Source organism: Brassica napus, chromosome A1 (assembly GCF_020379485.1).
Source record: "Brassica napus cultivar Da-Ae chromosome A1, Da-Ae, whole genome shotgun sequence".
NCBI classification, from domain to species: Eukaryota; Viridiplantae; Streptophyta; class Magnoliopsida; order Brassicales; family Brassicaceae; genus Brassica; species Brassica napus.
Window position 1 is genome coordinate 28884862 of NC_063434.1, and position 20361 is coordinate 28905222.

General features: G+C 36.1%; 6 protein-coding genes across 8 annotated transcripts; 2 read left to right on the forward strand and 4 right to left on the reverse strand.

Moving 5' to 3' along the window:
- The first annotated feature begins 263 nt into the window (after positions 1-263).
- Positions 264-3624, forward strand: LOC125587895 (heterogeneous nuclear ribonucleoprotein 1-like). 3 transcript variants are annotated; one of them, XM_048759241.1, is made up of 4 exons: positions 264-511; positions 736-966; positions 1386-2607; positions 3057-3624. In XM_048759241.1, the coding sequence occupies exons 2-4, from the start codon at positions 745-747 to the stop codon at positions 3071-3073; spliced, it is 1461 nt and encodes a 486-aa protein (XP_048615198.1). In that variant the 5' UTR covers positions 264-511; positions 736-744; the 3' UTR covers positions 3074-3624. The 3 variants fall into 3 exon arrangements, with proteins under 3 accessions (XP_048615198.1, XP_048615219.1, XP_048615237.1); XM_048759262.1 differs by having other exon boundaries at positions 741-966; XM_048759280.1 differs by having other exon boundaries at positions 265-511; positions 3017-3624.
- Positions 3383-5873, reverse strand: LOC106427947 (polygalacturonase). The gene is made up of 4 exons (XM_013868670.3): positions 5763-5873; positions 5356-5661; positions 4606-5124; positions 3383-4486 (listed from the first exon to the last, which is right to left on the reverse strand). The coding sequence occupies exons 1-4, from the start codon at positions 5871-5873 to the stop codon at positions 4232-4234; spliced, it is 1191 nt and encodes a 396-aa protein (XP_013724124.2). The 3' UTR covers positions 3383-4231.
- LOC125587881 (60S ribosomal export protein NMD3-like) lies at positions 3383-10257 on the reverse strand. The gene has a single exon (XM_048759185.1). It carries the CDS (start codon positions 8416-8418, stop codon positions 6889-6891), a length of 1530 nt encoding a protein of 509 aa, XP_048615142.1. The 5' UTR covers positions 8419-10257; the 3' UTR covers positions 3383-6888.
- Positions 10258-10517: 260 nt separating this feature from the next.
- Positions 10518-12305, reverse strand: LOC106427894 (polygalacturonase). Its single transcript, XM_048759381.1, has 4 exons — positions 12139-12305; positions 11740-12045; positions 11138-11656; positions 10518-10960 (listed from the first exon to the last, which is right to left on the reverse strand). Exons 1-4 carry the CDS (start codon positions 12247-12249, stop codon positions 10703-10705), a joined length of 1194 nt encoding a protein of 397 aa, XP_048615338.1. The 5' UTR covers positions 12250-12305; the 3' UTR covers positions 10518-10702.
- Positions 12306-15220: 2915 nt separating this feature from the next.
- LOC106427919 (polygalacturonase-like) lies at positions 15221-17016 on the reverse strand. The gene is made up of 4 exons (XM_048759475.1): positions 16850-17016; positions 16451-16756; positions 15849-16367; positions 15221-15672 (listed from the first exon to the last, which is right to left on the reverse strand). Exons 1-4 carry the CDS (start codon positions 16958-16960, stop codon positions 15415-15417), a joined length of 1194 nt encoding a protein of 397 aa, XP_048615432.1. The 5' UTR covers positions 16961-17016; the 3' UTR covers positions 15221-15414.
- A 1397-nt stretch (positions 17017-18413) lies between these two features.
- LOC106427975 (rho GDP-dissociation inhibitor 1) lies at positions 18414-20271 on the forward strand. Its single transcript, XM_013868700.3, has 5 exons — positions 18414-18873; positions 18959-19025; positions 19365-19583; positions 19666-19790; positions 19875-20271. The coding sequence occupies exons 1-5, from the start codon at positions 18676-18678 to the stop codon at positions 19950-19952; spliced, it is 687 nt and encodes a 228-aa protein (XP_013724154.2). The 5' UTR covers positions 18414-18675; the 3' UTR covers positions 19953-20271.
- Positions 20272-20361: the final 90 nt, after the last annotated feature.

Consider the following 20361-nt stretch of genomic DNA (forward strand, 5'->3'; position numbering starts at 1 on the left):
ACAACCACCAACCTAACAAACATTTTTCATTCAGTACCTCTTTAGTTTAGTCTTAATGGCACTAAATTCTAATTAATCTAAATTCATTTTACATTATGATATAAACTAAATATTCCAATTCTTTTCTTTTTGGTACACAACTGTAAAAAAGAGGGTAGCGTGTAAGGAAAAAAAAAAACAAAACAAAACTCCGCAATTTCCTTATTACAAACGCACATGAGCTTGTAATGTAAAAAACTCCCCTTATCATGTATATATACAGACATATCTTCTTCTTCTTGCAATCGAAAGCCTTCGTCTTCCTCTTCCTCTTCCTCTCCATCTCTCCTCCTCCCTCTCTCTCTCTCTAGAGCGCGTCCCCGCGCGTCGTCAGTATGTTCTTATTGACGCCATTGAAATTGAGTTAAATCGGATTGAACTAAAAAAAAAACAGATAATTCAAAAATCGTGCCTTTCCTCAGATCTTGACGAGATTCCGCATCTGGGTTTTTTCTCTTCTCTAATCTGATTGGTGGGTTTTCGATATCATCTCGTTTTATGATTATTTGATCTCAGATTTGATTGTAAATCCGTTTCCTTTTTTTTTGTTTGATCAAAACTCTTCTCTTTAATTTTTTTGTGTTGTTTAATCTGTTCATGAAAGATCTGTTGTTCCTTAATTGACTGATCAGATTTTCTAGAAATCTGACAACTTTGTGTTCGGTCTGAAAGTTTGGTTTTTTTCCTTTGCTGCAGAGCAAAAAAATGCAATCCGACAATGGGAAGCTGTTCATCGGCGGGATATCGTGGGACACCAATGAGGAACGTCTCAAGGAGTATTTCAGCAGCTTTGGAGAAGTGATCGAAGCTGTGATCTTGAAAGACCGTACCACGGGCCGTGCACGTGGCTTTGGCTTTGTAGTCTTTGCTGATCCAGCTGTTGCAGAGATTGTTATAACCGAAAAACATAGTATTGATGGGAGACTGGTAATGTTTCTTTCGTCTGTGATGTGATTCTGTACAATGTAACTTGTTTTCAAAGCTTCTTTATGCAATCATAGGTCATTAGCTCAACAGGACCCTAACCATTGTGTCATAGGTGTCTGTTTGAAGTAACCGCTGGGACCGAAGCAAAACTAATATTATATGTTGTGGTTTTGGGTTACGGGTTCGGCCTCGAACCTCCTAGTTAGTGAAAATATCACATTTTGTTCCCATTAACCATCAGGGTCGGTCTTGAGCATAGGCTAGTGAAACATTAGCCTATAACCCCCAAAATTTTAGAAAAAAATACGATACTAAAATTTATAAAATATTTTACCAAATTGTCTATAGTCCCTAAAATTTCAGGACAGGCTCTTTCATCAAATAGTTACATTTTGAACTTTATTGATCTTTGTATGCAGGTGGAAGCGAAGAAGGCTGTTCCTAGAGATGACCAGAACACAGTTAGGAGCAACAGCAGCAGCATCCAAGGATCACCAGGCGGTCCAGGAGCTCGAACAAGGAAGATATTCGTCGGAGGATTACCTTCTTCCGTCACAGAAAGCGATTTCAAGACCTATTTTGAGCAGTTCGGGACACCTACCGACGTGGTTGTTATGTACGACCACAACACACAAAGGCCTAGAGGGTTTGGATTCATAACTTATGACTCCGAGGAGGCCGTTGAGAAAGTACTGCTCAAGACGTTCCATGAGCTTAACGGTAAAATGGTTGAGGTGAAGCGAGCTGTTCCGAAGGAGTTGTCTCCTAGTCCAGCTCGTAGCCCTCTCGGTGCTGGTTACAGCTATGGGGTTAGTAGAGTTAATAACCTCTTGAATGGGTATGCTCAAGGGTTTAGTCCCGGTGCGGTTGGTGGATATGGGCTTAGGATGGATGGTCGGTTTAGTCCGGTTGGTGCTGGGAGAACCGGGTTTGCGAATTTCGGTTCTGGTTATGGGATGAATGTGAACTTTGAGCAAGGGTTGCCCACAGGGTTCACTGGAGGTAATAGTTTTAACGGAAATGTAGACTATGGAAGAGGAATGAGTCCTTACTATATTGGTAACACGAACCGGTTTGGTCCTGGGGGTGGTTATGAAGGAGGCAATGGAGGAGGAGGAGGAGGGAACTCGTCTTTCTTCAGTTCGGTTACAAGGAACCTATGGGGAAACAACGGTGGTCTGAACTCAAACTCCAATACATACATGGGAGGAACAACAAGTGGGAACAACACACTAAGCGGTCCATTTGGAAACTCCTGGGGTGCTCCTGGAGGAGGAGGAGGAAGCAATGGTGTTAGCAACGAGAGTATGAAGTTTGGTTATGGAGGAAACGGTGAATCTGGTTTTGGATTGGGAACAAGGAACATCGGGCCTAGCAAGGCGGCACCATCATCTTCATTCTCTTCTGCCTCGGTAGCCAATAACACTGGTTATGATGGAGCAGGACTTGCTGAGTTTTATGGGAATGGTGCAGTGTATAGTGATCCCACATGGAGATCATCAGCTCCTGAGACAGAAGGGCCTGGTTCTTTTAGCTATGGGATTGGAGGAGGAGGAGGAGGAGGAGGTCCTTCTTCGGATGTTTCAGCTAGAAGTTCATCTCCAGGTTATGTTGGCAGTTACAAGAGGCAATCAAACAGAGGTAATCTTAGTTCCTAGTGATTATATGCTTAAAGAATGCCATGAGCTTAGCTGATAAGTAAAGGAATAGAATAGGAATGTATAGGTTCCTAATAGAAAGCCTAGATAGCTTCCAAATCACACATAATGTGGTAATAGTTACATACATAATGTGGTAATAGAACCAGTCTGCTTTTTCACTGTTATCTAGTTCATCATCAGTCATCTACATGAAGAAAGTTTCTTTCAGACCTTTAGATATGTGCTCATAGAGCTAAGAAACTAGCTTAATCTTATGCATTGCTCACACTAGAGTCTGTAGGAAGTTTTAAGAAACTTATGATGATGAAAACCAAATTGGATGACTTGTTTCTTATAGCTCTTCTTCTTCTCTGAGTTATATCTCCCTTTTTCTTCGCCTTGTGTTGCAGGAATTGCTACTTAGTTTTTGTTTTTACCACGATATTGTAGGCGAGCCATCACGGTGAAGCGATCTGGCGAATCTTTTAGATTATCTTCTCTCCTTGATACAAAAGCCTATGAGGACTAAACTTGATCACACCATCAGCTAGAGTTAACCAGAAAATCCCAAAGATTATGGTTTGGTTTTCTAAATTCATTGGTCCTCCTCCTAGGCTTTGTTTTTCTTTCTTTCTATTTTTGTTTTTTCTTTCAGTGAGGGATAGTGGAAACTGTATCAGTCTCTGGCGAGGCTGTTATACATAAGAAGAGTTCAAAACAAAGAAATGAAGAGGATGATCCTTCTTCCTTAGTTTCTCTTTATTGTCTTGTAATGGTTCTTGTTCTTGGGGGTTATGTTTAAGGTTTGTGTTTTGAGGCAGATTGTACTAGAGGTTATATGTTTTTCTTTTGTTTGTGGTTTTAAGGTTTTTTGTTTTTTGATAGTGAGATTATTGGAAAAGGATTTAGCCATTGTAGGGCTTTGGAGAATAAGTCTGTTTGTATGTCTTATGCGAACGCAAACTCACTCGTTTCTGTTCATGTACTTTTATCTTATAGAAACTATTTTTATGTTTTATTTGATTTCTTATCTTCATTTTGCATTTAAAAAAAAATATATATATATAGTCCAATAATGACGAACTTTTATTGATTGAATCTGGAGATCCTTAATTTTGAATTAGAAGAATATTACATGGATTTTTTAGATTATTATTATGAATCCTAATGAGTAGTTGAATTATGATATTCCAATAATATGTAATTATGTATCCTCCGCATAATTTCTTTTCACTACGTTGATCCCAAAAAAGAAAAGAAAAAAGAAACTTGGGAGGCAAGCCACTACTAACCATCTTGAACTACTGCGGAAGCTTTACTTACACAATTGGTTCACCAATGATTTAGTGACTAGAGTTCGCAATTTGCTCTAACCATAGAATAAATGGCTCATTAGTTATGTAAAACCAAATTCCCTCGTTGAGGCAAAACTCTATGGCTTGAACCGATCGAGGCAATTGAAAGATTAATAGTTCTCATGGTTAAAAAATAAAAAAGGCATAATGGATGCATTCATTTTTGAATTAGATATATTAAGAGCATACGTCATATATCATAGTAAATTTTGTATAGAAAATGTTACAATATTGTATGGGTGCTTTAGGTTAATAGTTTTGAGCTTCTACTTATTGGCCGGGTAGTTTGGTCAGGGGACTGCTGCAGGCTTCAGGGCTCTGAGCTCCCAAGAGTTTGGGACTTACGTTTGAGCACTGGAAAGTCGCTGGACCATCCGCTCCGCTGTACTTAATGTCAATGTCTCCAATCTCGACGTTCTGGCATGGATATCCCTTGCTGCACAGTAGCTTCACTGCATCTTTGTTTCCTGATGTTCCTCTGACATTCTTGAAGCTTATGTTCACAAGCTTAATCGTTGATGCTTTCTGTAAATGCAAAACAAAAACAAAATTAATTTCATAATCAACAGAATAATATTTTTATTTATTTAATATGGCCATTTTTATTTATTAAATATTTAATATGAATTATAAAGATGTGTTACCTTCTTGTTGCATTGGTTCCAAGGGCAGTACTCTTGGTCGATGAGGATTGGGTTGGTAACGTTCTTGACAATGATATCCTCGAAATGAATATCGGAGGCGGTGGTGGAGCAAGCTGCAGACGGCCATGTCTTGATTCTCAGTCCGTTGTCAGTCTCTTGGAGAGTGCAGTTCACGACCCTAATGCCGCTAACATCTTGCTCTTTTCCGTACCTTCCAAGGCTTCCGACACTGATTCCATGTCCTGGACCGCACGTGACTTTCTCCACGTGAAGGTTATTCGTCCCATCTCCAACGGAGATGCAGTCGTCTCCGGTGGAGATGAATGAGTTAAGGATCTTGACTCCGTCACTTCTTCCCAAATGGATACCGTCAGTGTTGGGACTGTCTTCTGGAGCGGTGATCTTGATGTTACTCATGGTCATGTTCTTGGCTCCGAGCACGTTGATGTGGAAGTTCTTGGCGTCTATCGATGATATGTCTTTGATCTCAGCGTTCTCCACGAAATCAAACCTTATACTCTATAAAAACAAAGATAGAATAACATCACTAAGTTGTTTTCTTTCACAAAAGCTAATTGAAAATTCTGATATATTGAGGTCTCAAAACCATCAATTCTTTATTTTTACTTTCTCCACTTCTTTAATTTTTGTGGGTAACAATCCATATAGGACTGTAAGAGCCTACTCACCATCTAACACCTAGGTAATAATTTCAAAATCTTAAAAACAAGTGAGGACAGAAGCACATACGATGGGAAGTTTCTTGCAGTTGAATGTCTTGTGACAGTTATTGACTCTCCAAGCCGCGTTGCCTTCACCGTCGAAAGCTCCACCTCCGTTCAACTTAAATCCATTAATGTTGCCGAAGACAACCCATTTTTCCTTCCCCTGGATCGCGTTACCGTCAGCTTTGACAGTGCCTTGAAGGGTGATCTCGACTGGAGCTTTGCATGGACCCCTCATCTCGATCTCACCAAGCTTGAACTCTCCTTTTGGGATCACCACTTTGCTCGGTGACGGAGATTGGCATGCCGATGTGAATGCTTTCAGAAGTGCCTGCATATATCAGCACAGTGAAACTTTAACAACTAAGCCAAAAATGTGGTTTTGTAGATTGCTTGTAACACAAGAAAGAGGAAAAGCAATATATGACTAACCTGAGTAATATCAGAACCTGAAGAAGAACCAATGCTGAATACCTCAGCATTGGCTGAAAACCCCAGCAAACAGAAAATAAATATTGTAGAAACTCCAAAATATGCACCCATTGTTAAATACTACTCGTATTACTATTTACAATTAATTATGTGTTGTTTTGTTTCTTAAATTTGATTTAACTCATGGTTACATTTATATAGTGGGTTAGGGAAAGAGATGTTCAGTTTAACTTTTCTCACCACCTCTCATTTTTTAGGTTGTGTGTCCCTTGTCTTTGGAATCTGCTGTCTAATTTTATATCTTGAAGGTTAAAACTAAAAAGTACCTTAACCAATAAATTGTTCTTTTATATAATATTATAAATTTTGGTTGTTTTACCAAGACAACTATAGCTGAAAATGTAACAAAATTTGTTAGCAACTGAACTGAAAATATAAGTAAATTTTCATATAATGACATTGAGTTAGTTTTTAAAAAACTTTCATTTTCTTCTGATTATGAACGTTTTATACACTATGTAATGAAGAGGTGCCGAGGTGGTCTCTTGATTCCAGGCGAAGCTTGCATTGCAAGCAGAGATAGTCCGTGTGGAATCCACCGTGATAATAAACCGTCTCTCATGGGGACATCTATCAATCAGGAATAACCGCGGACAACATAGATAATTTTGCGACTGCCTCTTTTTCTCAAGTTACATGTATATATAGTTGTATATGTTAACAACTGATTAATGTACATATCCTACATTACATAGCGTTGAAGACGCAAAATAGAGATCTTAAACTCAAAACACATTTTTAATGAAAAGGATTAAAGAGAGATTGGATTTGAATGTGAGCCATTTTGTTTCTTTTACACTCCCTTGATAATGGCGACAAAGATTGGCTTCACTGTATGATCATCCAGAGTTACAACAACTATATCAAAATTTCAAACAAAGTATAATAGGTCTCAGAAAAATTTCAAACAAAGTATAATATCATCCATGTCCCCTTCACAGTTACAACTATATCAAAATTTCAAACAAAGTATAATAGCCATAATAGGTCTCAGAAAAATATGAACCTAGAACAAAAACTCTAGAGCATACAATTAACTATCATTGTGTGTGTTTTAAAAGGAAAATTACTCATCCATGTACTCTTCATCATCGCCTTCCTCTTCACTAAGCTCAAGCTCAGCAAGCAACTCTTCAATCGGCACAGTCGGTGCACCTTCTCCATCCGTCATTGAAGCAGTCTCATTAGACTCTTGATAATCCTTGTTCTTGTACAACGATATGTCAAACCTCAGCTCAGGGTTCTCTTCAAGATCCCTCAAAAACTCTTCATATTCATTCTCCATCTTCTCCGGATCAACTCCGCGTCCTCCTCTTGACTCATCCATCTCCATCGGAAGCTTCTTGGTCGTAAACGCACGTGGCTTCCCCTTCTTCCTCTCTCTCTCCTTGTCATAGCATTTCTTGATAAGAATCACTTCAGGAAGCCCCCCATGCAAATCGTCGTTAACATTTGCACCGTAGATATCATACCCTAAAGCTTGATCTCCTGTTTTAAGGATATGTCCTAGATGAGTTTGGACAGTTATAATCTTACCAACTGACTCACGTGCGATGTGGACGTATGATAGAGCGTACTTTTGCCCTCCAACAGTCGCTTCACCAATAGGTGGTTCCACATAAAACACTGAGTACTTCACAAGCTGCCTGCTGGTGAGAGCGGATCGAAACCCGGATCTCCAGTACTGTCTGGCGTCCAAGAACGCACACCTCAAGGTTCTAGGATCAAGCAGCATGATTCTTTCAGAAACTTTTGTGCACACCACAAGCGGACCAAGGTTTCCTAACCCGCTAGAAACTTTGGAAGGCAGGAAGATAAGATCCTCACGGCAGATAGGACATATCTTAACGGAGTAAGTGTACTTGTAGTTGTACAAGCTGCTCTTGACATCGTGAGACACTAGCTGCTTGTCCTGACGAGACTCAATGGGAACAACTTTACTCAAAAAGTCAACAAAGCTATCAGCATGGCTTTTATTCCCAAAGAAGAAATCAACCCCTTGATGAACCTGCTTGATTCTTACAGCACGAGAAGCAGCATCGTTCCTGAGAATCAACTGTTCGAGATAAAAGAAAGACCTCCTGTGAGAAACATGCTGCCTAAGCTGAACCGAAGCAACCCACTGATCAGGGTTAGCCTGAAACCTCGAGCAAGACTCGCAGAGATGGTCTCTAACGGTATACTCAACGAGATAAGACTGCTCAAGACCAGCACCGTTAAGAACCTCGGCTTGAACAGTGAGCTTGAGTTTGATTCTCTTGGAGTGAGGCTCAGTCCAGACGAACTCAGCGTTCGTGAGCCTGACTTTGTTGAGATTCTTGAGCCTCTTGATGCAGAAAGTCAAGAGCTCTTTGGATTCCCATTGAGCTTTGATCCACGTCTTGGGTGGCTGCAAGTAGCAGCCACACTCAGGACAATAGAAGATTTGGACACTCTTCTGTAAGCCTTCGGTGATGTCGACTTGGGAACGGAGACAGTTGACACACATGTTGGCTGCGTTTGGTGGCATAGGAACACCACACTTGCAACACAAGACACTTCCAATGGTTTGCTCAACCTTGAACATCCCTGAATCTTGATACGTTAATGCTGACATCTGTAATAACGATATTAAACAAACAAAATCAACAACACAACAGCACGAGAACGAAGAAACGAATAACACCAGTGTATGATGAAATCAATATAAGAAGTAGAAAACTCGTAAATCAAACTACCAAAAATGGATAACAATTTTTAGATATCTAGTGCCTTGGAAATTACGGTTTTAGAATAAAGATTATTACTAGTTGCAATTAAATCCAGACCGTTCTAGGTTAACGATGGAAACATGAAGGAAGAGTGTGGTACGAACCCTGAGGTAGTTTGAGAGTTTGAGAGAGGCGGCTGGATTCTGAAGGAAGATGAAGAGAAAGAAAAAATGAAAAAGGTGAAAGGCTTTTTTTTTTATTGTGCTTTTTTTTTATTGTGCTTTTTTTTTATTGTTAGGGTTAGGGTTATGTTTAAGCCGGGGCAAAAATATCCGGACCGGACATATCAGAACAGAAATAACCAGACTCGGTTTGACTTTGAGAATACAGTGATTTACAGTTTTTTATTTATTTATTTACATTGTAAAGACATTTTATAAACTCTGGAGAATATTTATTTACACGGTTTTCATCAAGATCCGGTCGGCAAACACCGGTTGATGAAAAACATAATCACATCTCTTCCGCGCAGTCGACAACACTCCGGTGAAGCTCCAGACGCACCACCATGACGACTTTCTACCACCACATTGGCTCTATTTTCAGTTTTCCCCAAAATACAGTAAGATTAGTAGTTTTATTGTCTGTTTTATTCTTTCCTGAAAATTAGTGTTAAAAAGATGTAAAGTGTCCATTTTTGTCATATTCTAAACTTGAGATTCTGGTATGTTAGTAAATCTGTTTTCGTTGTCTGAATTTTTGTATGTGTGGCCTCTTTAATCATGTCTTGTTGTTCGTTTATATTGAAGTGTCTTCTAAGAGTAAGGCTATGCTAGTCAATGTTTTGCAGATGTTTTAATGATGTCATATTCGTGCTTGGAAATAGAATGTCTTAGCTTGGACGAAACTATCTAACTCTCATTAGGAAAATGGACTATAATGTAATTGTTTCTTATATATTGGTGTATGGTTTTTCTTACTACATGAAACATTCAGAGATGAATAATTCAGATTCCCAAGAGGAGGTTTACAGAAAAAGAACTCACTAATGCATTGAAATCTAAGTAGTTTTGCATGATTACAGAAAACGGTGTACATGTACATTTTCATGAATTTGACTACATCTTGAATTTGTGAACCTATGGTGCAAGATACTGAGAGTAATAATAGCAAAAATATATTGCATTGTTTGATCAAAATGTCTACTGTATAAGAGCTGTTGAAAGGAAGAAATGTTCATCATATTTTAGGAATCGGAGATGTACAACAAAAGATGTACGCAAACTGAGTATCCAGATGGACACTCATATTGTGTACACACACCATTGTCCATATTTATTTAGGCCATACACACACACTCATGTTAGTAGGTATTTAAAATATCAGTAAGATTTGGTTTCACTGTGGAGGATCATCTTGCCGTTTTCGTATCCACACTAGACTAGAGTGCAACCAATGTTATATCTGCAGTAAGATTTGATTTTATCCAAACCATTTTGAGAATAATAAGACCCCTTCGCCTCCAAGATGATCCTCCACAAACGGGGTCACATCATACACCTGAACTCAAAGTAAAAAAGAAAAAACCATGTATCTCTAGTGTCAATTATAATCAAAGAAGTAATCCACCAGCAAAACAATATACTCTAAATATCACTAGAACGATATCTCACTCGCTTAAACCAAAATGCCTGAACTCCTTAAACTACATGAATCAAGAAAAAGATGTACAAGAACGCATCATTCTCTATTATCTCGATAAGACGTCCCAAGAATATTCCCCAATAAGCCAGCGAATCAACTCTACTGGTAAATGAATTGTGGCTGTAACTTCCGTCACCATAATTCGATTCGCGATAAGAATAACTATTTACAGTGATTGGTTCCTGGCAACCATCAAATAAAAATAGACATGGATCAGAACACTTATTGTCAATTAATAAGAATTTTTAAAAGAAAATTAAGCATGTTATAAAAAAAGAAAATCATATATGTGTAGAAAAGATAGATAAATCTTTTTAGTTTTATTAAATCATAATGCACTCACACATTATGTGTTGGCATCGATAGAAACATTTTTTTTGTTACAGCTTTGTAAAAGTCTCCTTACGTGACTTGAAAAAGAATTAGAAAAAGAATAAACAAAATTGGATGTGGAAGCCCTAGTGTGTTGATATGAGCTTCAACATTTTACTCTTTGCCAGGAGCCTTGACCACAGGTCCAACGCAAGCCTTTGGGTTCTGGGTTCCCACAAGCTTAGGTGTGACGTTTGTGCACTCGAAAGTGGGTGGACCGTCAGGTCCTGTGTAGTCAATGTTAATGTCTCCAATCTCAACGTTCTCACATGGATGTCCCTTGCTGCACAATAGTTTCACTGCGTCCTTGTTCCCTGATGTTCCTCTAATATTCCTGAAGGTAATGTCCACCAGCTTAATTGTTGATGGTTTCTGCAAATAGAAAAAAAACTTTGGGAATCATAATCATATATATGTAACCTCAACCAAAATGGTGAATGCTAAATATCTAGAAAACCATCAGAATAATATGTTTGCTGAGCCAATTTATCCAATTTCATAGAATACGGTGATAGTGGCAAGACATAGAATCTAATAAAAGATACTTACGTTCTTGTTGCATTGGTTCCAAGGGCAGTACTCCTGGTCGATGAGGATTGGGTTGCTAACTTTGTTAAGGATGATATCCTCAAAATGAATACCGGCAGCAGTGGTGGTGCAAGCGGCAGATGGCCATGTCTTGATCCTCAGACCGTTGTCGGTTCCCTCGAGGGTACAGTTCTTAACGTTAATGTCAGTGACATCTTGCTCCCATCCGTACCTTCCAAGGCTTCCAACACTGATTCCGTGTCCTGGACCGCACACAACTTTCTCAATGAGGAGATTCTTCATCCCATCTCCCACGGAGATGCAGTCATCTCCTGTGGCGATCTTAGTGTTGAGGATCTTGACTCCCTCACATCTTCCCAAATGGATACCGTCAGTGTTGGGGCTTTCAGCTGGAGCGATGATCTTGATGTTATCAAAGGTCATGTTCTTGCCGCTGATAACGTTGAAGTGGAAGTTTTTGGCATCTAATGAGGTTATGTCTTTTATCTCAGCGTTATCCACAAAATCAAACCTTACACTCTGAAAGATAGCATGCATCACTGAATTATATCATCTTTAAAAAAAGCCATTGGTGTTAATATATTAAAGACAGAAACACCTACGATGGGAAGTTTCTTGCACTCAAAAGTCTTGTGGCAGTTATTGGCTTTCCAAGCTGCATTGCCTTCACCGTCAAATGTTCCACCTCCGTTCAACTTAAAACCATTAATTTTTTCGAACACAACCCATCTATCCTTTCCCTGGGTAGAGCCACCGTCAGCTTTCACGTTGCCTTGCAAGGTGAACTCGATTGGAGATTTGCATGGACCAGTCATCACGGTCTCACCAAGCTTGAAGTCACCTTTTGGGATCAGCACCTGGCTTGGTGCCGGAGCTTGACATGCCGATGTGAATGCTTTAAGAACTGCCTGCAACAATAGCTCCCACGAGCATGTTAATATAAGAAATGGTTTACATATTGATTGGAATGCAAGCAATAAAAAACAAGTGAAGATACTAACCGCGGTAATATCAGAATTTGGAGGACCACCAGCAGTGAACACCTCAGCATTGGCCGAATATCCTAGCAAACATAGAACCAAAATTGTATAGATTCCCAAATATGAACCCATTTTTATTTATTTATTTTTATTTTTTATTGTTTTTTAATTTTGTTTTCTGAGATTTTTACTACGCACCTGCTGCTTTATATAGTGCCTTAAATGGAGAGATATGTTGAAGGCCCATACTTTCTCCCAACGTCTCATTTTTTAGAATGTTTGACCCAGTTTTAAGGAAGTATTAGCTAGGTTAATTTAATTTTGGGAAATTAGCGTTCAATTGTTAGGCATAAGACTTGTTCCACTCGTGTTTATAGCATTTGCATGATACCTCCATTTTTGGGAGGTTAGTTTCTAGCCAACTTATGTTATTACATTTACACCATCTAAAAAAGATATCAAATTGTTAGTAGAATTTTATAAGGTACTAGAACTTAAAGAAATTCAGGAGATTTACGTTCTGATAATCCTGTTGTGCAGGCTGCGGAAAATATATATGGACGTTAGCATTGGTTGGTTTTCAAAATTGTTAATTGCTTCGTTTAGAAAAATTACTACACCACATGAAAAAACTATCGGAATAATGGTTGGCACTGACAATAACAACGTCTATGTAACAAAAGGGATGATCAGAGAATAATGATATATTGACAAAAAACGCATGAACTATGTTCAAGTGCCAAGACTATACATTTCAACATGTTGGAATGGGGCTCGTCATCATCTGTGATTAAATAGGTTCTTGTAGTCAGGCAGAAGTAACTATTTGCTATTAAAATAGTGGGTTTAAAAGAATCCACGAAAATGATGCAAGTGATTCCAATTTTGTATAAGTTAGTCATCATTCAAGGGAAATGTATACAACAAAAAATGATATGATGAAAGAAAAGCAAGAGTGACAAAAAAAAAAAAAAAGAAGCAAGAATTGCAAATGGTCAACAAATAGTGAAATAGATTTACACAATTCAAAAGGCAAAAGTTGGAACTATTGAACCCAATATCATGAAGGGAAAAAGGCAAACCAGTTCATAAAAGAAATAATTATTGTTATAAAGATGAAGATGTTTATGACTAAGTTAAAAAAGAGCATTTCAAAAGCAAACGAGACGACTTTCGGAGAAGCTGGACTGTATTTGAAAATTAATTGTTTTAGGTGTTTGTTTGTATTTCGTCGTTTCTATTATTGTTTGTCAAATATGTATATGTATTTTGTAACTTTATGCGTTAATATATGTATGTTTGTTGTCAATTTCTTTTTAATCTGGTTTCAAAAAAAAATTTATTTTTAATCTTTGCTTGGTCAGTCAGTAATCGATGACTTTAATTAATGTGGTTCGTGACTTCCGTCTTTTAATAACAAAAATTAATCGTTCCTCATTACTTAACTGCATTGCACTTTTTTTTTTATTTCTTTCAACCACATAATCCTTTATATATAATTGAAAAGCATTGCAACATTTTTTTGTATCCACGTATCAATACAACAATGATGCTTAGGATCCTTAGAAAAAATAGATGGTCTATCTAAATATATATTATATTTTATTATTAAACTAACTATCAGATTGATTAGTAATATTAAAAAGAATATTTTACATTATTTATCTAAATAAAAGTTACGAAATTACCTAATACGACTACCATATATACGAAAATTAATGATTATGAATAATAAAGATTTGATAACAATTTTTGTAACCTCCATCGATTTTGTTTAATTTCATATTATTAAAAGTAATTATACAATCACATTAACCATATGATTAAAATATAGACTTTTTCTTATATGTTATATTATGAATTTAAAAAAACTATAAATTACTAAAAAAGTTAAAAGCCCACATTGAAATTTTGTAATCAATGGTTTATCTACTTTTTTTTATTATAACAAGATACAAAATTATCATAAAATTGTATGAATATAAAGTCTCATTTAATAGATATTCATATTAAATATAAATATAAATATAAATATATATATATATATATCCTAATATCGTTTAAATTAAACTATATACCATATAAAAATACATAAACATGTTAATTTCAAAATTTACATTTTAAAAGTATTGAGACCTTAATATTTTAATTTAAAAATTTGTATTAAAATAAATCTCACATTGAAAGTTTTGTAATTGATGGTTTAATTTTTTTTACAGCAATATATATATATAAATGTTAATAAAATTTTATGAGTAGGAAATCTCAATTAATAAGTTATATTAAATTTTACTAGATATCTATGTCATTATCATTCAAATTAATTATATTTCATATAAAATAAATAAAATGATTGTTTTGATTTATTTATAAAAAAAATATAAATAAAAGGATGTATAGTTTTGATTTATATGTTTACTCTAATTTAATTATATAAATATGAAGTAAATAAACACAAAATAAATAATAAAAATAAAAAAAATATCATTTGTATACATAAAATTCATCATGCGCAAAACATGGATCTTAACCTAGTTTCTATAATAACTCATAATTCTTTTGAAGTACCAATATCATAGAAGTAATATTACTAGAAATATCAATAAATTTGTCCGAACTTCTTTTTTATATTGAAGCCTAAAAAAGTATCCAACATGATTAAGGAGCATTGAACCAAAGTAGAGATGAAGACTATGCACCTCATATTATCAAGTTAAATTTTTTCCAATGAGATCATAAGCAAAGAGCAAAAGTTTGATTGAAAATTACATTTCCAATCAGTGTACTTATGACGATGTCATGTTTCGTTGTCCAAATGCTTGCATCGGTTATGTATGAACAAGTGTATCTTTGAGTTCTAGTTCAGTATAACTTGGAAAGAATACTATATGTTAGTGAACTATTATTGAAATGATTTGAGTTCTAGTTTAAAATGAGTTCTCAAAAAAAAAAAACTAATACTGTATTAGTTAAATTAATCTTAAGATTGAAATCAGATCTTGTTAAATAATTTTAAGATTCGGAAAAGAAAACAAAATTAAGATTGAAGTGTATACAACTTACCGCGCATATTAATATTTTAAAAAGAAACAATCATACGCACTTACGCAGAATATATAATTTAGTCTTATTAATTACATCATTATGCACTCACACATATGTGTTGGCATCGAATATACATTTTTTTTGTTACAGTTTTCTAAAACTCACCCATATGTGACTTGAAAAAGGATTAGAAAAAGAATAAACAAAATTGGAGGTGGAATTCCCTAGTGTGTTGATATGAGCTTCAGCATTTTACTCTTTGCCAGGAGCCTTGACCACAGGTCCAACGCAAGCCTTTGGGTTCTGGGTTCCCACAAGCTTAGGTGTGACGTTTGTGCACTCGAAAGTGGGTGGACCGTCAGGTCCTGTGTAGTCAATGTTAATGTCTCCAATCTCAACGTTCTCACATGGATGTCCCTTGCTGCACAATAGTTTCACTGCGTCCTTGTTCCCTGATGTTCCTCTAATATTCCTGAAGGTAATGTCCACCAGCTTAATTGTTGATGGTTTCTGCAAATAGAAAAAAACTTTGGGAATCATAATCATATATATGTAACCTCAACCAAAATGGTGAATGCTAAATATCTAGAAAACCATCAGAATAATATGTTTGCTGAGCCAATTTATCCAATTTCATAGAATACGGTGATAGTGGCAAGACATAGAATCTAATAAAAGATACTTACGTTCTTGTTGCATTGGTTCCAAGGGCAGTACTCCTGGTCGATGAGGATTGGGTTGCTAACTTTGTTAAGGATGATATCCTCAAAATGAATACCGGCAGCAGTGGTGGTGCAAGCGGCAGATGGCCATGTCTTGATCCTCAGACCGTTGTCGGTTCCCTCGAGGGTACAGTTCTTAACGTTAATGTCAGTGACATCTTGCTCCCATCCGTACCTTCCAAGGCTTCCAACACTGATTCCGTGTCCTGGACCGCACACAACTTTCTCAATGAGGAGATTCTTCATCCCATCTCCCACGGAGATGCAGTCATCTCCTGTGGCGATCTTAGTGTTGAGGATCTTGACTCCCTCACATCTTCCCAAATGGATACCGTCAGTGTTGGGGCTTTCAGCTGGAGCGATGATCTTGATGTTATCAAAGGTCATGTTCTTGCCGCTGATAACGTTGAAGTGGAAGTTTTTGGCATCTAATGAGGTTATGTCTTTTATCTCAGCGTTATCCACAAAATCAAACCTTACACTCTGAAAGATAGCATGCATCACTGAATTATATCATCTTTAAAAAAAGCCATTGGTGTTAATATATTAAAGACAGAAACACCTACGATGGGAAGTTTCTTGCACTCAAAAGTCTTGTGGCAGTTATTGGCTTTCCAAGCTGCATTGCCTTCACCGTCAAATGTTCCACCTCCGTTCAACTTAAAACCATTAATTTTTTCGAACACAACCCATCTATCCTTTCCCTGGGTAGAGCCACCGTCAGCTTTCACGTTGCCTTGCAAGGTGAACTCGATTGGAGATTTGCATGGACCAGTCATCACGGTCTCACCAAGCTTGAAGTCACCTTTTGGGATCAGCACCTGGCTTGGTGCCGGAGCTTGACATGCCGATGTGAATGCTTTAAGAACTGCCTGCAACAATAGCTCCCACGAGCATGTTAATATAAGAAATGGTTTACATATTGATTGGAATGCAAGCAATAAAAAACAAGTGAAGATACTAACCGCGGTAATATCAGAATTTGGAGGACCACCAGCAGTGAACACCTCAGCATTGGCCGAATATCCTAGCAAACATAGAACCAAAATTGTATAGATTCCCAAATATGAACCCATTTTTATTTATTTATTTTTATTTTTTATTGTTTTTTAATTTTGTTTTCTGAGATTTTTACTACGCACCTGCTGCTTTATATAGTGCCTTAAATGGAGTTATTTTAAGGTCCATTTTTCTCTCAACGTCTAGTTTATTTATAGATTGTTTGACCCATTTTTAAGGATGTATAGGTTAAAATTTTATTTCGAGAAGCTAGCCTTTTAATTTTTAGACGAATTTGAATTGTTCCACTCTTGCATGTTTATAGCATTTCTTATGATACGTTCATTTTTTGGCAGGTTAATTTTTAGCCAAATTATGTAATTAAACAAAGTAAAATAGATCAGTTAGATAAATTAGTAGAATATATATATATATATGTATATATATAAATATTTTGAACCTAAAAATTTAACCATCTGAGCTACTGAATACTTGGTTAGTAGAATATTTACCATGCATGTATAATAAAAGTAAAATATCCACATGAGCCAGAACAATAGTATAATTACCACCACTCGATCTCAATGTCTTTGTAAAACATAATAGTCTTGGAATTTTTCGTTCTCTCGGCACTACTAGATTTATTTATTTTTACAAAATGATGAATTTTTTTTTGTCAAACACAAAATAATGAATATAGTTCAAAAAACCATCTCCAACAAGACACCGAAACACCAAATTTGGTGTGATTTCATCTCCAACAAAACACCAAATTTGACACTATTTCACCAAATTCACCAAATTCAGTGTAATGTGAATAGTGTTACACCAAATTTGATATAACACTATTCATCACACCAAATCTTTAAAATACATATTTTAATATGTTTCATTTAAAAATATAATTTAATTACTATCAAATTTGTAATTAAACATAAATATATTATATTATTTTTGTTTTAAATTTATTTTTACATTTGGTGTGATAATATTCATCATACAAAATTCCTAAAATACATTTTTATATGTATCATTTAATAATATAGATCAATTACTATCAAATTTGTAATTAAACATAAATAATATTATATTATTTGTATTTTTAATTTATTTTCATATAATTAATTTTTAATTTTATTATTTTATTCAAAATAAATTAATAAATAACTATTATTATTTATCACTTACAAATAATAAAATATAAATATAATTTAAATATAACAAAATTATAATTTATCAATTACAAATAATAAAAATATAAAAATTTTAAAACTGAATACATCAAATAATATATAATATTGTTTTTGGTGCAAGATTTGATGTTATTGTTGGAGAGACAGAAAAAATGGACACCAAAACAGATGCCCTCATCATACCAACGAGCTAGGTTCCAATATCAAACCGGGTAATACCATCGGTCGAATGAAATCATTATCCGTGAGAGATAAATATTTAATTTTAAAGATAATAAAAACATAAAAAGAGATTACAGATTTGTCTTGTCGTGGTTCGAGGCTTATGTTCTAAACAAATACTATGCTTTTGTCGGAATTCTCGTTAGTGACTTTCACGATCTCTCTTAACATTCTCTCTCTCTCGCCTATAACTCGGATCACCACATGACTCTTTCATCTCCTCCTCTTTCCCGTTATCACAAACCAAAAAATCCGTAAACTTTGTTCCCATTCTCTTCTCTCCTCTTTGATTAGATCGATACCCATTGTAAATATTCTCTACGCTTTGAAGCGAGATCCTGTCTTTGGTATCTGGAGCTGTATCTGGTTCCAGAGACATGGACAACAACAACAACAAGAACAATGAAGAGAACGGAAACACGTCCAAAACGGCGTCGGACGACGAGGGTGTTGGATCCGTGGGGAGACAGATGAGCGAGTCTTCTCTTTGCGTCACGGAGGAAGAAGAAGAAGACGATTCCAAATTACATTTGGGTCCTCAGTACACTATCAAGGAGCATCTTGAGAAGGACAAAGTTGCTTCCTTTTTCCAAATTATATATTTTTTTTCCAAATTATATTTTTTTTTGAAGAATTCTCTTGACGAATTTAAAATTATAGGATGATGAGAGTCTGAGGAAGTGGAAAGAACAGCTTCTTGGAAGTGTTGATGTCACCAACATTGGAGGTCTGTTTTTAAAATGCAAACTTTTTAATAATTATAATAATCTTGGAAATAATCACGCGTTAGTGGTCCGGTGGTAGCATGGCGCGAACTGAGTTCGAATCCGGTTACGCTCAGATATCTCTAACGTGTGGCCACCAGTAACTTAACATTCCTTCGCCGGGAGCGGTTTACTGTTTTTTTTATTAATTTTGGAAATGATTGATTCATGTGAATAGTTGGGATCAGACTCTATATTTGGACAAGATCTTGCTTGATTATACATTTTCTTGAGTGATTTTTAGATTTTTTTGTTCTTTTATGGATTTTTAATAGAATTTTGTGTCTTTTTAATATGTGCAGAGACACTTGACCCTGAAGTGAGGATCATTAGCCTGGTCATCTTATCCCCTGGAAGACCAGACATTGTTCTTATGGTACCTGAGAATGGAAACCCAAAGGGGATGTGGTTTACTTTGAAAGAAGGGAGCAGGTACTGTTTGAAATTCACATTTCAGGTTAACAACAACATTGTCTCTGGTCTTAGGTACACCAATACCGTTTGGAAGACCGGTGTTAAAGGTAATAAAACGACAACACACAAGTTTGTCTTAAATTCTCTGACAATGAATGTGATCAAATTCCTTTTTTAATGTGGATTCAGTGGACAGAGGAAAGGAAATGCTTGGAACCTTTAGTCCTCAGCTGGAGCCATACAACCACGTGATGCCTGAAGAGACCACTCCTTCTGGAATGTTTGCTCGAGGATCTTATTCTGCTAGAACTAAGGTCGGATAGTATATCTAACTCTGTGATAGATCTTCTTTGGTGGTGTCTTGTCTAGATACTTAAAAGTTACTTGTCTTGTTTCAGTTTCTTGATGATGATAACAAGTGCTACTTGGAGATCAACTACAGCTTTGACATCCGTAAAGAATGGCCTGCTGTTTGAAATGAAACTCAAGAACAAATTCTCCTGAGTTGAAGTGTTGCCAGTAGAAGTTGTGTTTTGTTTCACTCCCCATCTCCTTTTTTATATCTTTGAGCATGTTATTGTGAATCGTTTTACCGATTATCGTAGAACAAGAACGACAGATAGTTTCTTTCCTCTTTGATCTTGATTTTTAGTAATGCCGTTGGAAAATCAGTATGTGTGTTTGTTCTCAAATCTGTTTCTCTTTCCACTTCTTAACATGTGTTTGGGTCCTGAGATGTATAATGTGACTAATTGTCTGGAGAGATGAGTTTGAATATCTTCTTTTGAAGTCTAATCCTCATGTATCATCTGCTTTACAAGTTGTGTATACTTTTTTTTGTTATGAAGAAATAGTTTTGGGAAGAACACTTTACTGTGAAGCAGA

Bases quoted from the DNA above. Each gene is read 5' to 3' on its own strand.
- LOC125587895 (XM_048759241.1), top strand. From the start codon at position 745: ATGCAATCCGACAATGGGAAGCTGTTCATCGGCGGGATATCGTGGGAC. The intron at 967-1,385 runs GTAATGTTTCTT...CTTTGTATGCAG, and splicing joins ATAGTATTGATGGGAGACTG to GTGGAAGCGAAGAAGGCTGT.
- LOC106427947 (XM_013868670.3), bottom strand. From the start codon at position 5,873: ATGGGTGCATATTTTGGAGTTTCTACAATATTTATTTTCTGTTTGCTG. The intron at 5,125-5,355 runs GTATGTGCTTCT...TTGTTTTTATAG, and splicing joins ACTGCAAGAAACTTCCCATC to AGTATAAGGTTTGATTTCGT. The intron at 4,487-4,605 runs GTAACACATCTT...TTGCATTTACAG, and splicing joins GGAACCAATGCAACAAGAAG to AAAGCATCAACGATTAAGCT.
- LOC125587881 (XM_048759185.1), bottom strand. From the start codon at position 8,418: ATGTCAGCATTAACGTATCAAGATTCAGGGATGTTCAAGGTTGAGCAA.
- LOC106427894 (XM_048759381.1), bottom strand. From the start codon at position 12,249: ATGGGTTCATATTTGGGAATCTATACAATTTTGGTTCTATGTTTGCTA. The intron at 12,046-12,138 runs GTTAGTATCTTC...CTATTGTTGCAG, and splicing joins CAAATTCTGATATTACCGCG to GCAGTTCTTAAAGCATTCAC. The intron at 10,961-11,137 runs GTAAGTATCTTT...TTCTATTTGCAG, and splicing joins GGAACCAATGCAACAAGAAC to AAACCATCAACAATTAAGCT.
- LOC106427919 (XM_048759475.1), bottom strand. From the start codon at position 16,960: ATGGGTTCATATTTGGGAATCTATACAATTTTGGTTCTATGTTTGCTA. The intron at 16,757-16,849 runs GTTAGTATCTTC...CTATTGTTGCAG, and splicing joins CAAATTCTGATATTACCGCG to GCAGTTCTTAAAGCATTCAC. The intron at 16,368-16,450 runs GTAGGTGTTTCT...GCTATCTTTCAG, and splicing joins AGTGCAAGAAACTTCCCATC to AGTGTAAGGTTTGATTTTGT.
- LOC106427975 (XM_013868700.3), top strand. From the start codon at position 18,676: ATGGACAACAACAACAACAAGAACAATGAAGAGAACGGAAACACGTCC. The intron at 18,874-18,958 runs GTTGCTTCCTTT...TTAAAATTATAG, and splicing joins AGCATCTTGAGAAGGACAAA to GATGATGAGAGTCTGAGGAA. The intron at 19,584-19,665 runs GTAATAAAACGA...ATGTGGATTCAG, and splicing joins TTGGAAGACCGGTGTTAAAG to TGGACAGAGGAAAGGAAATG.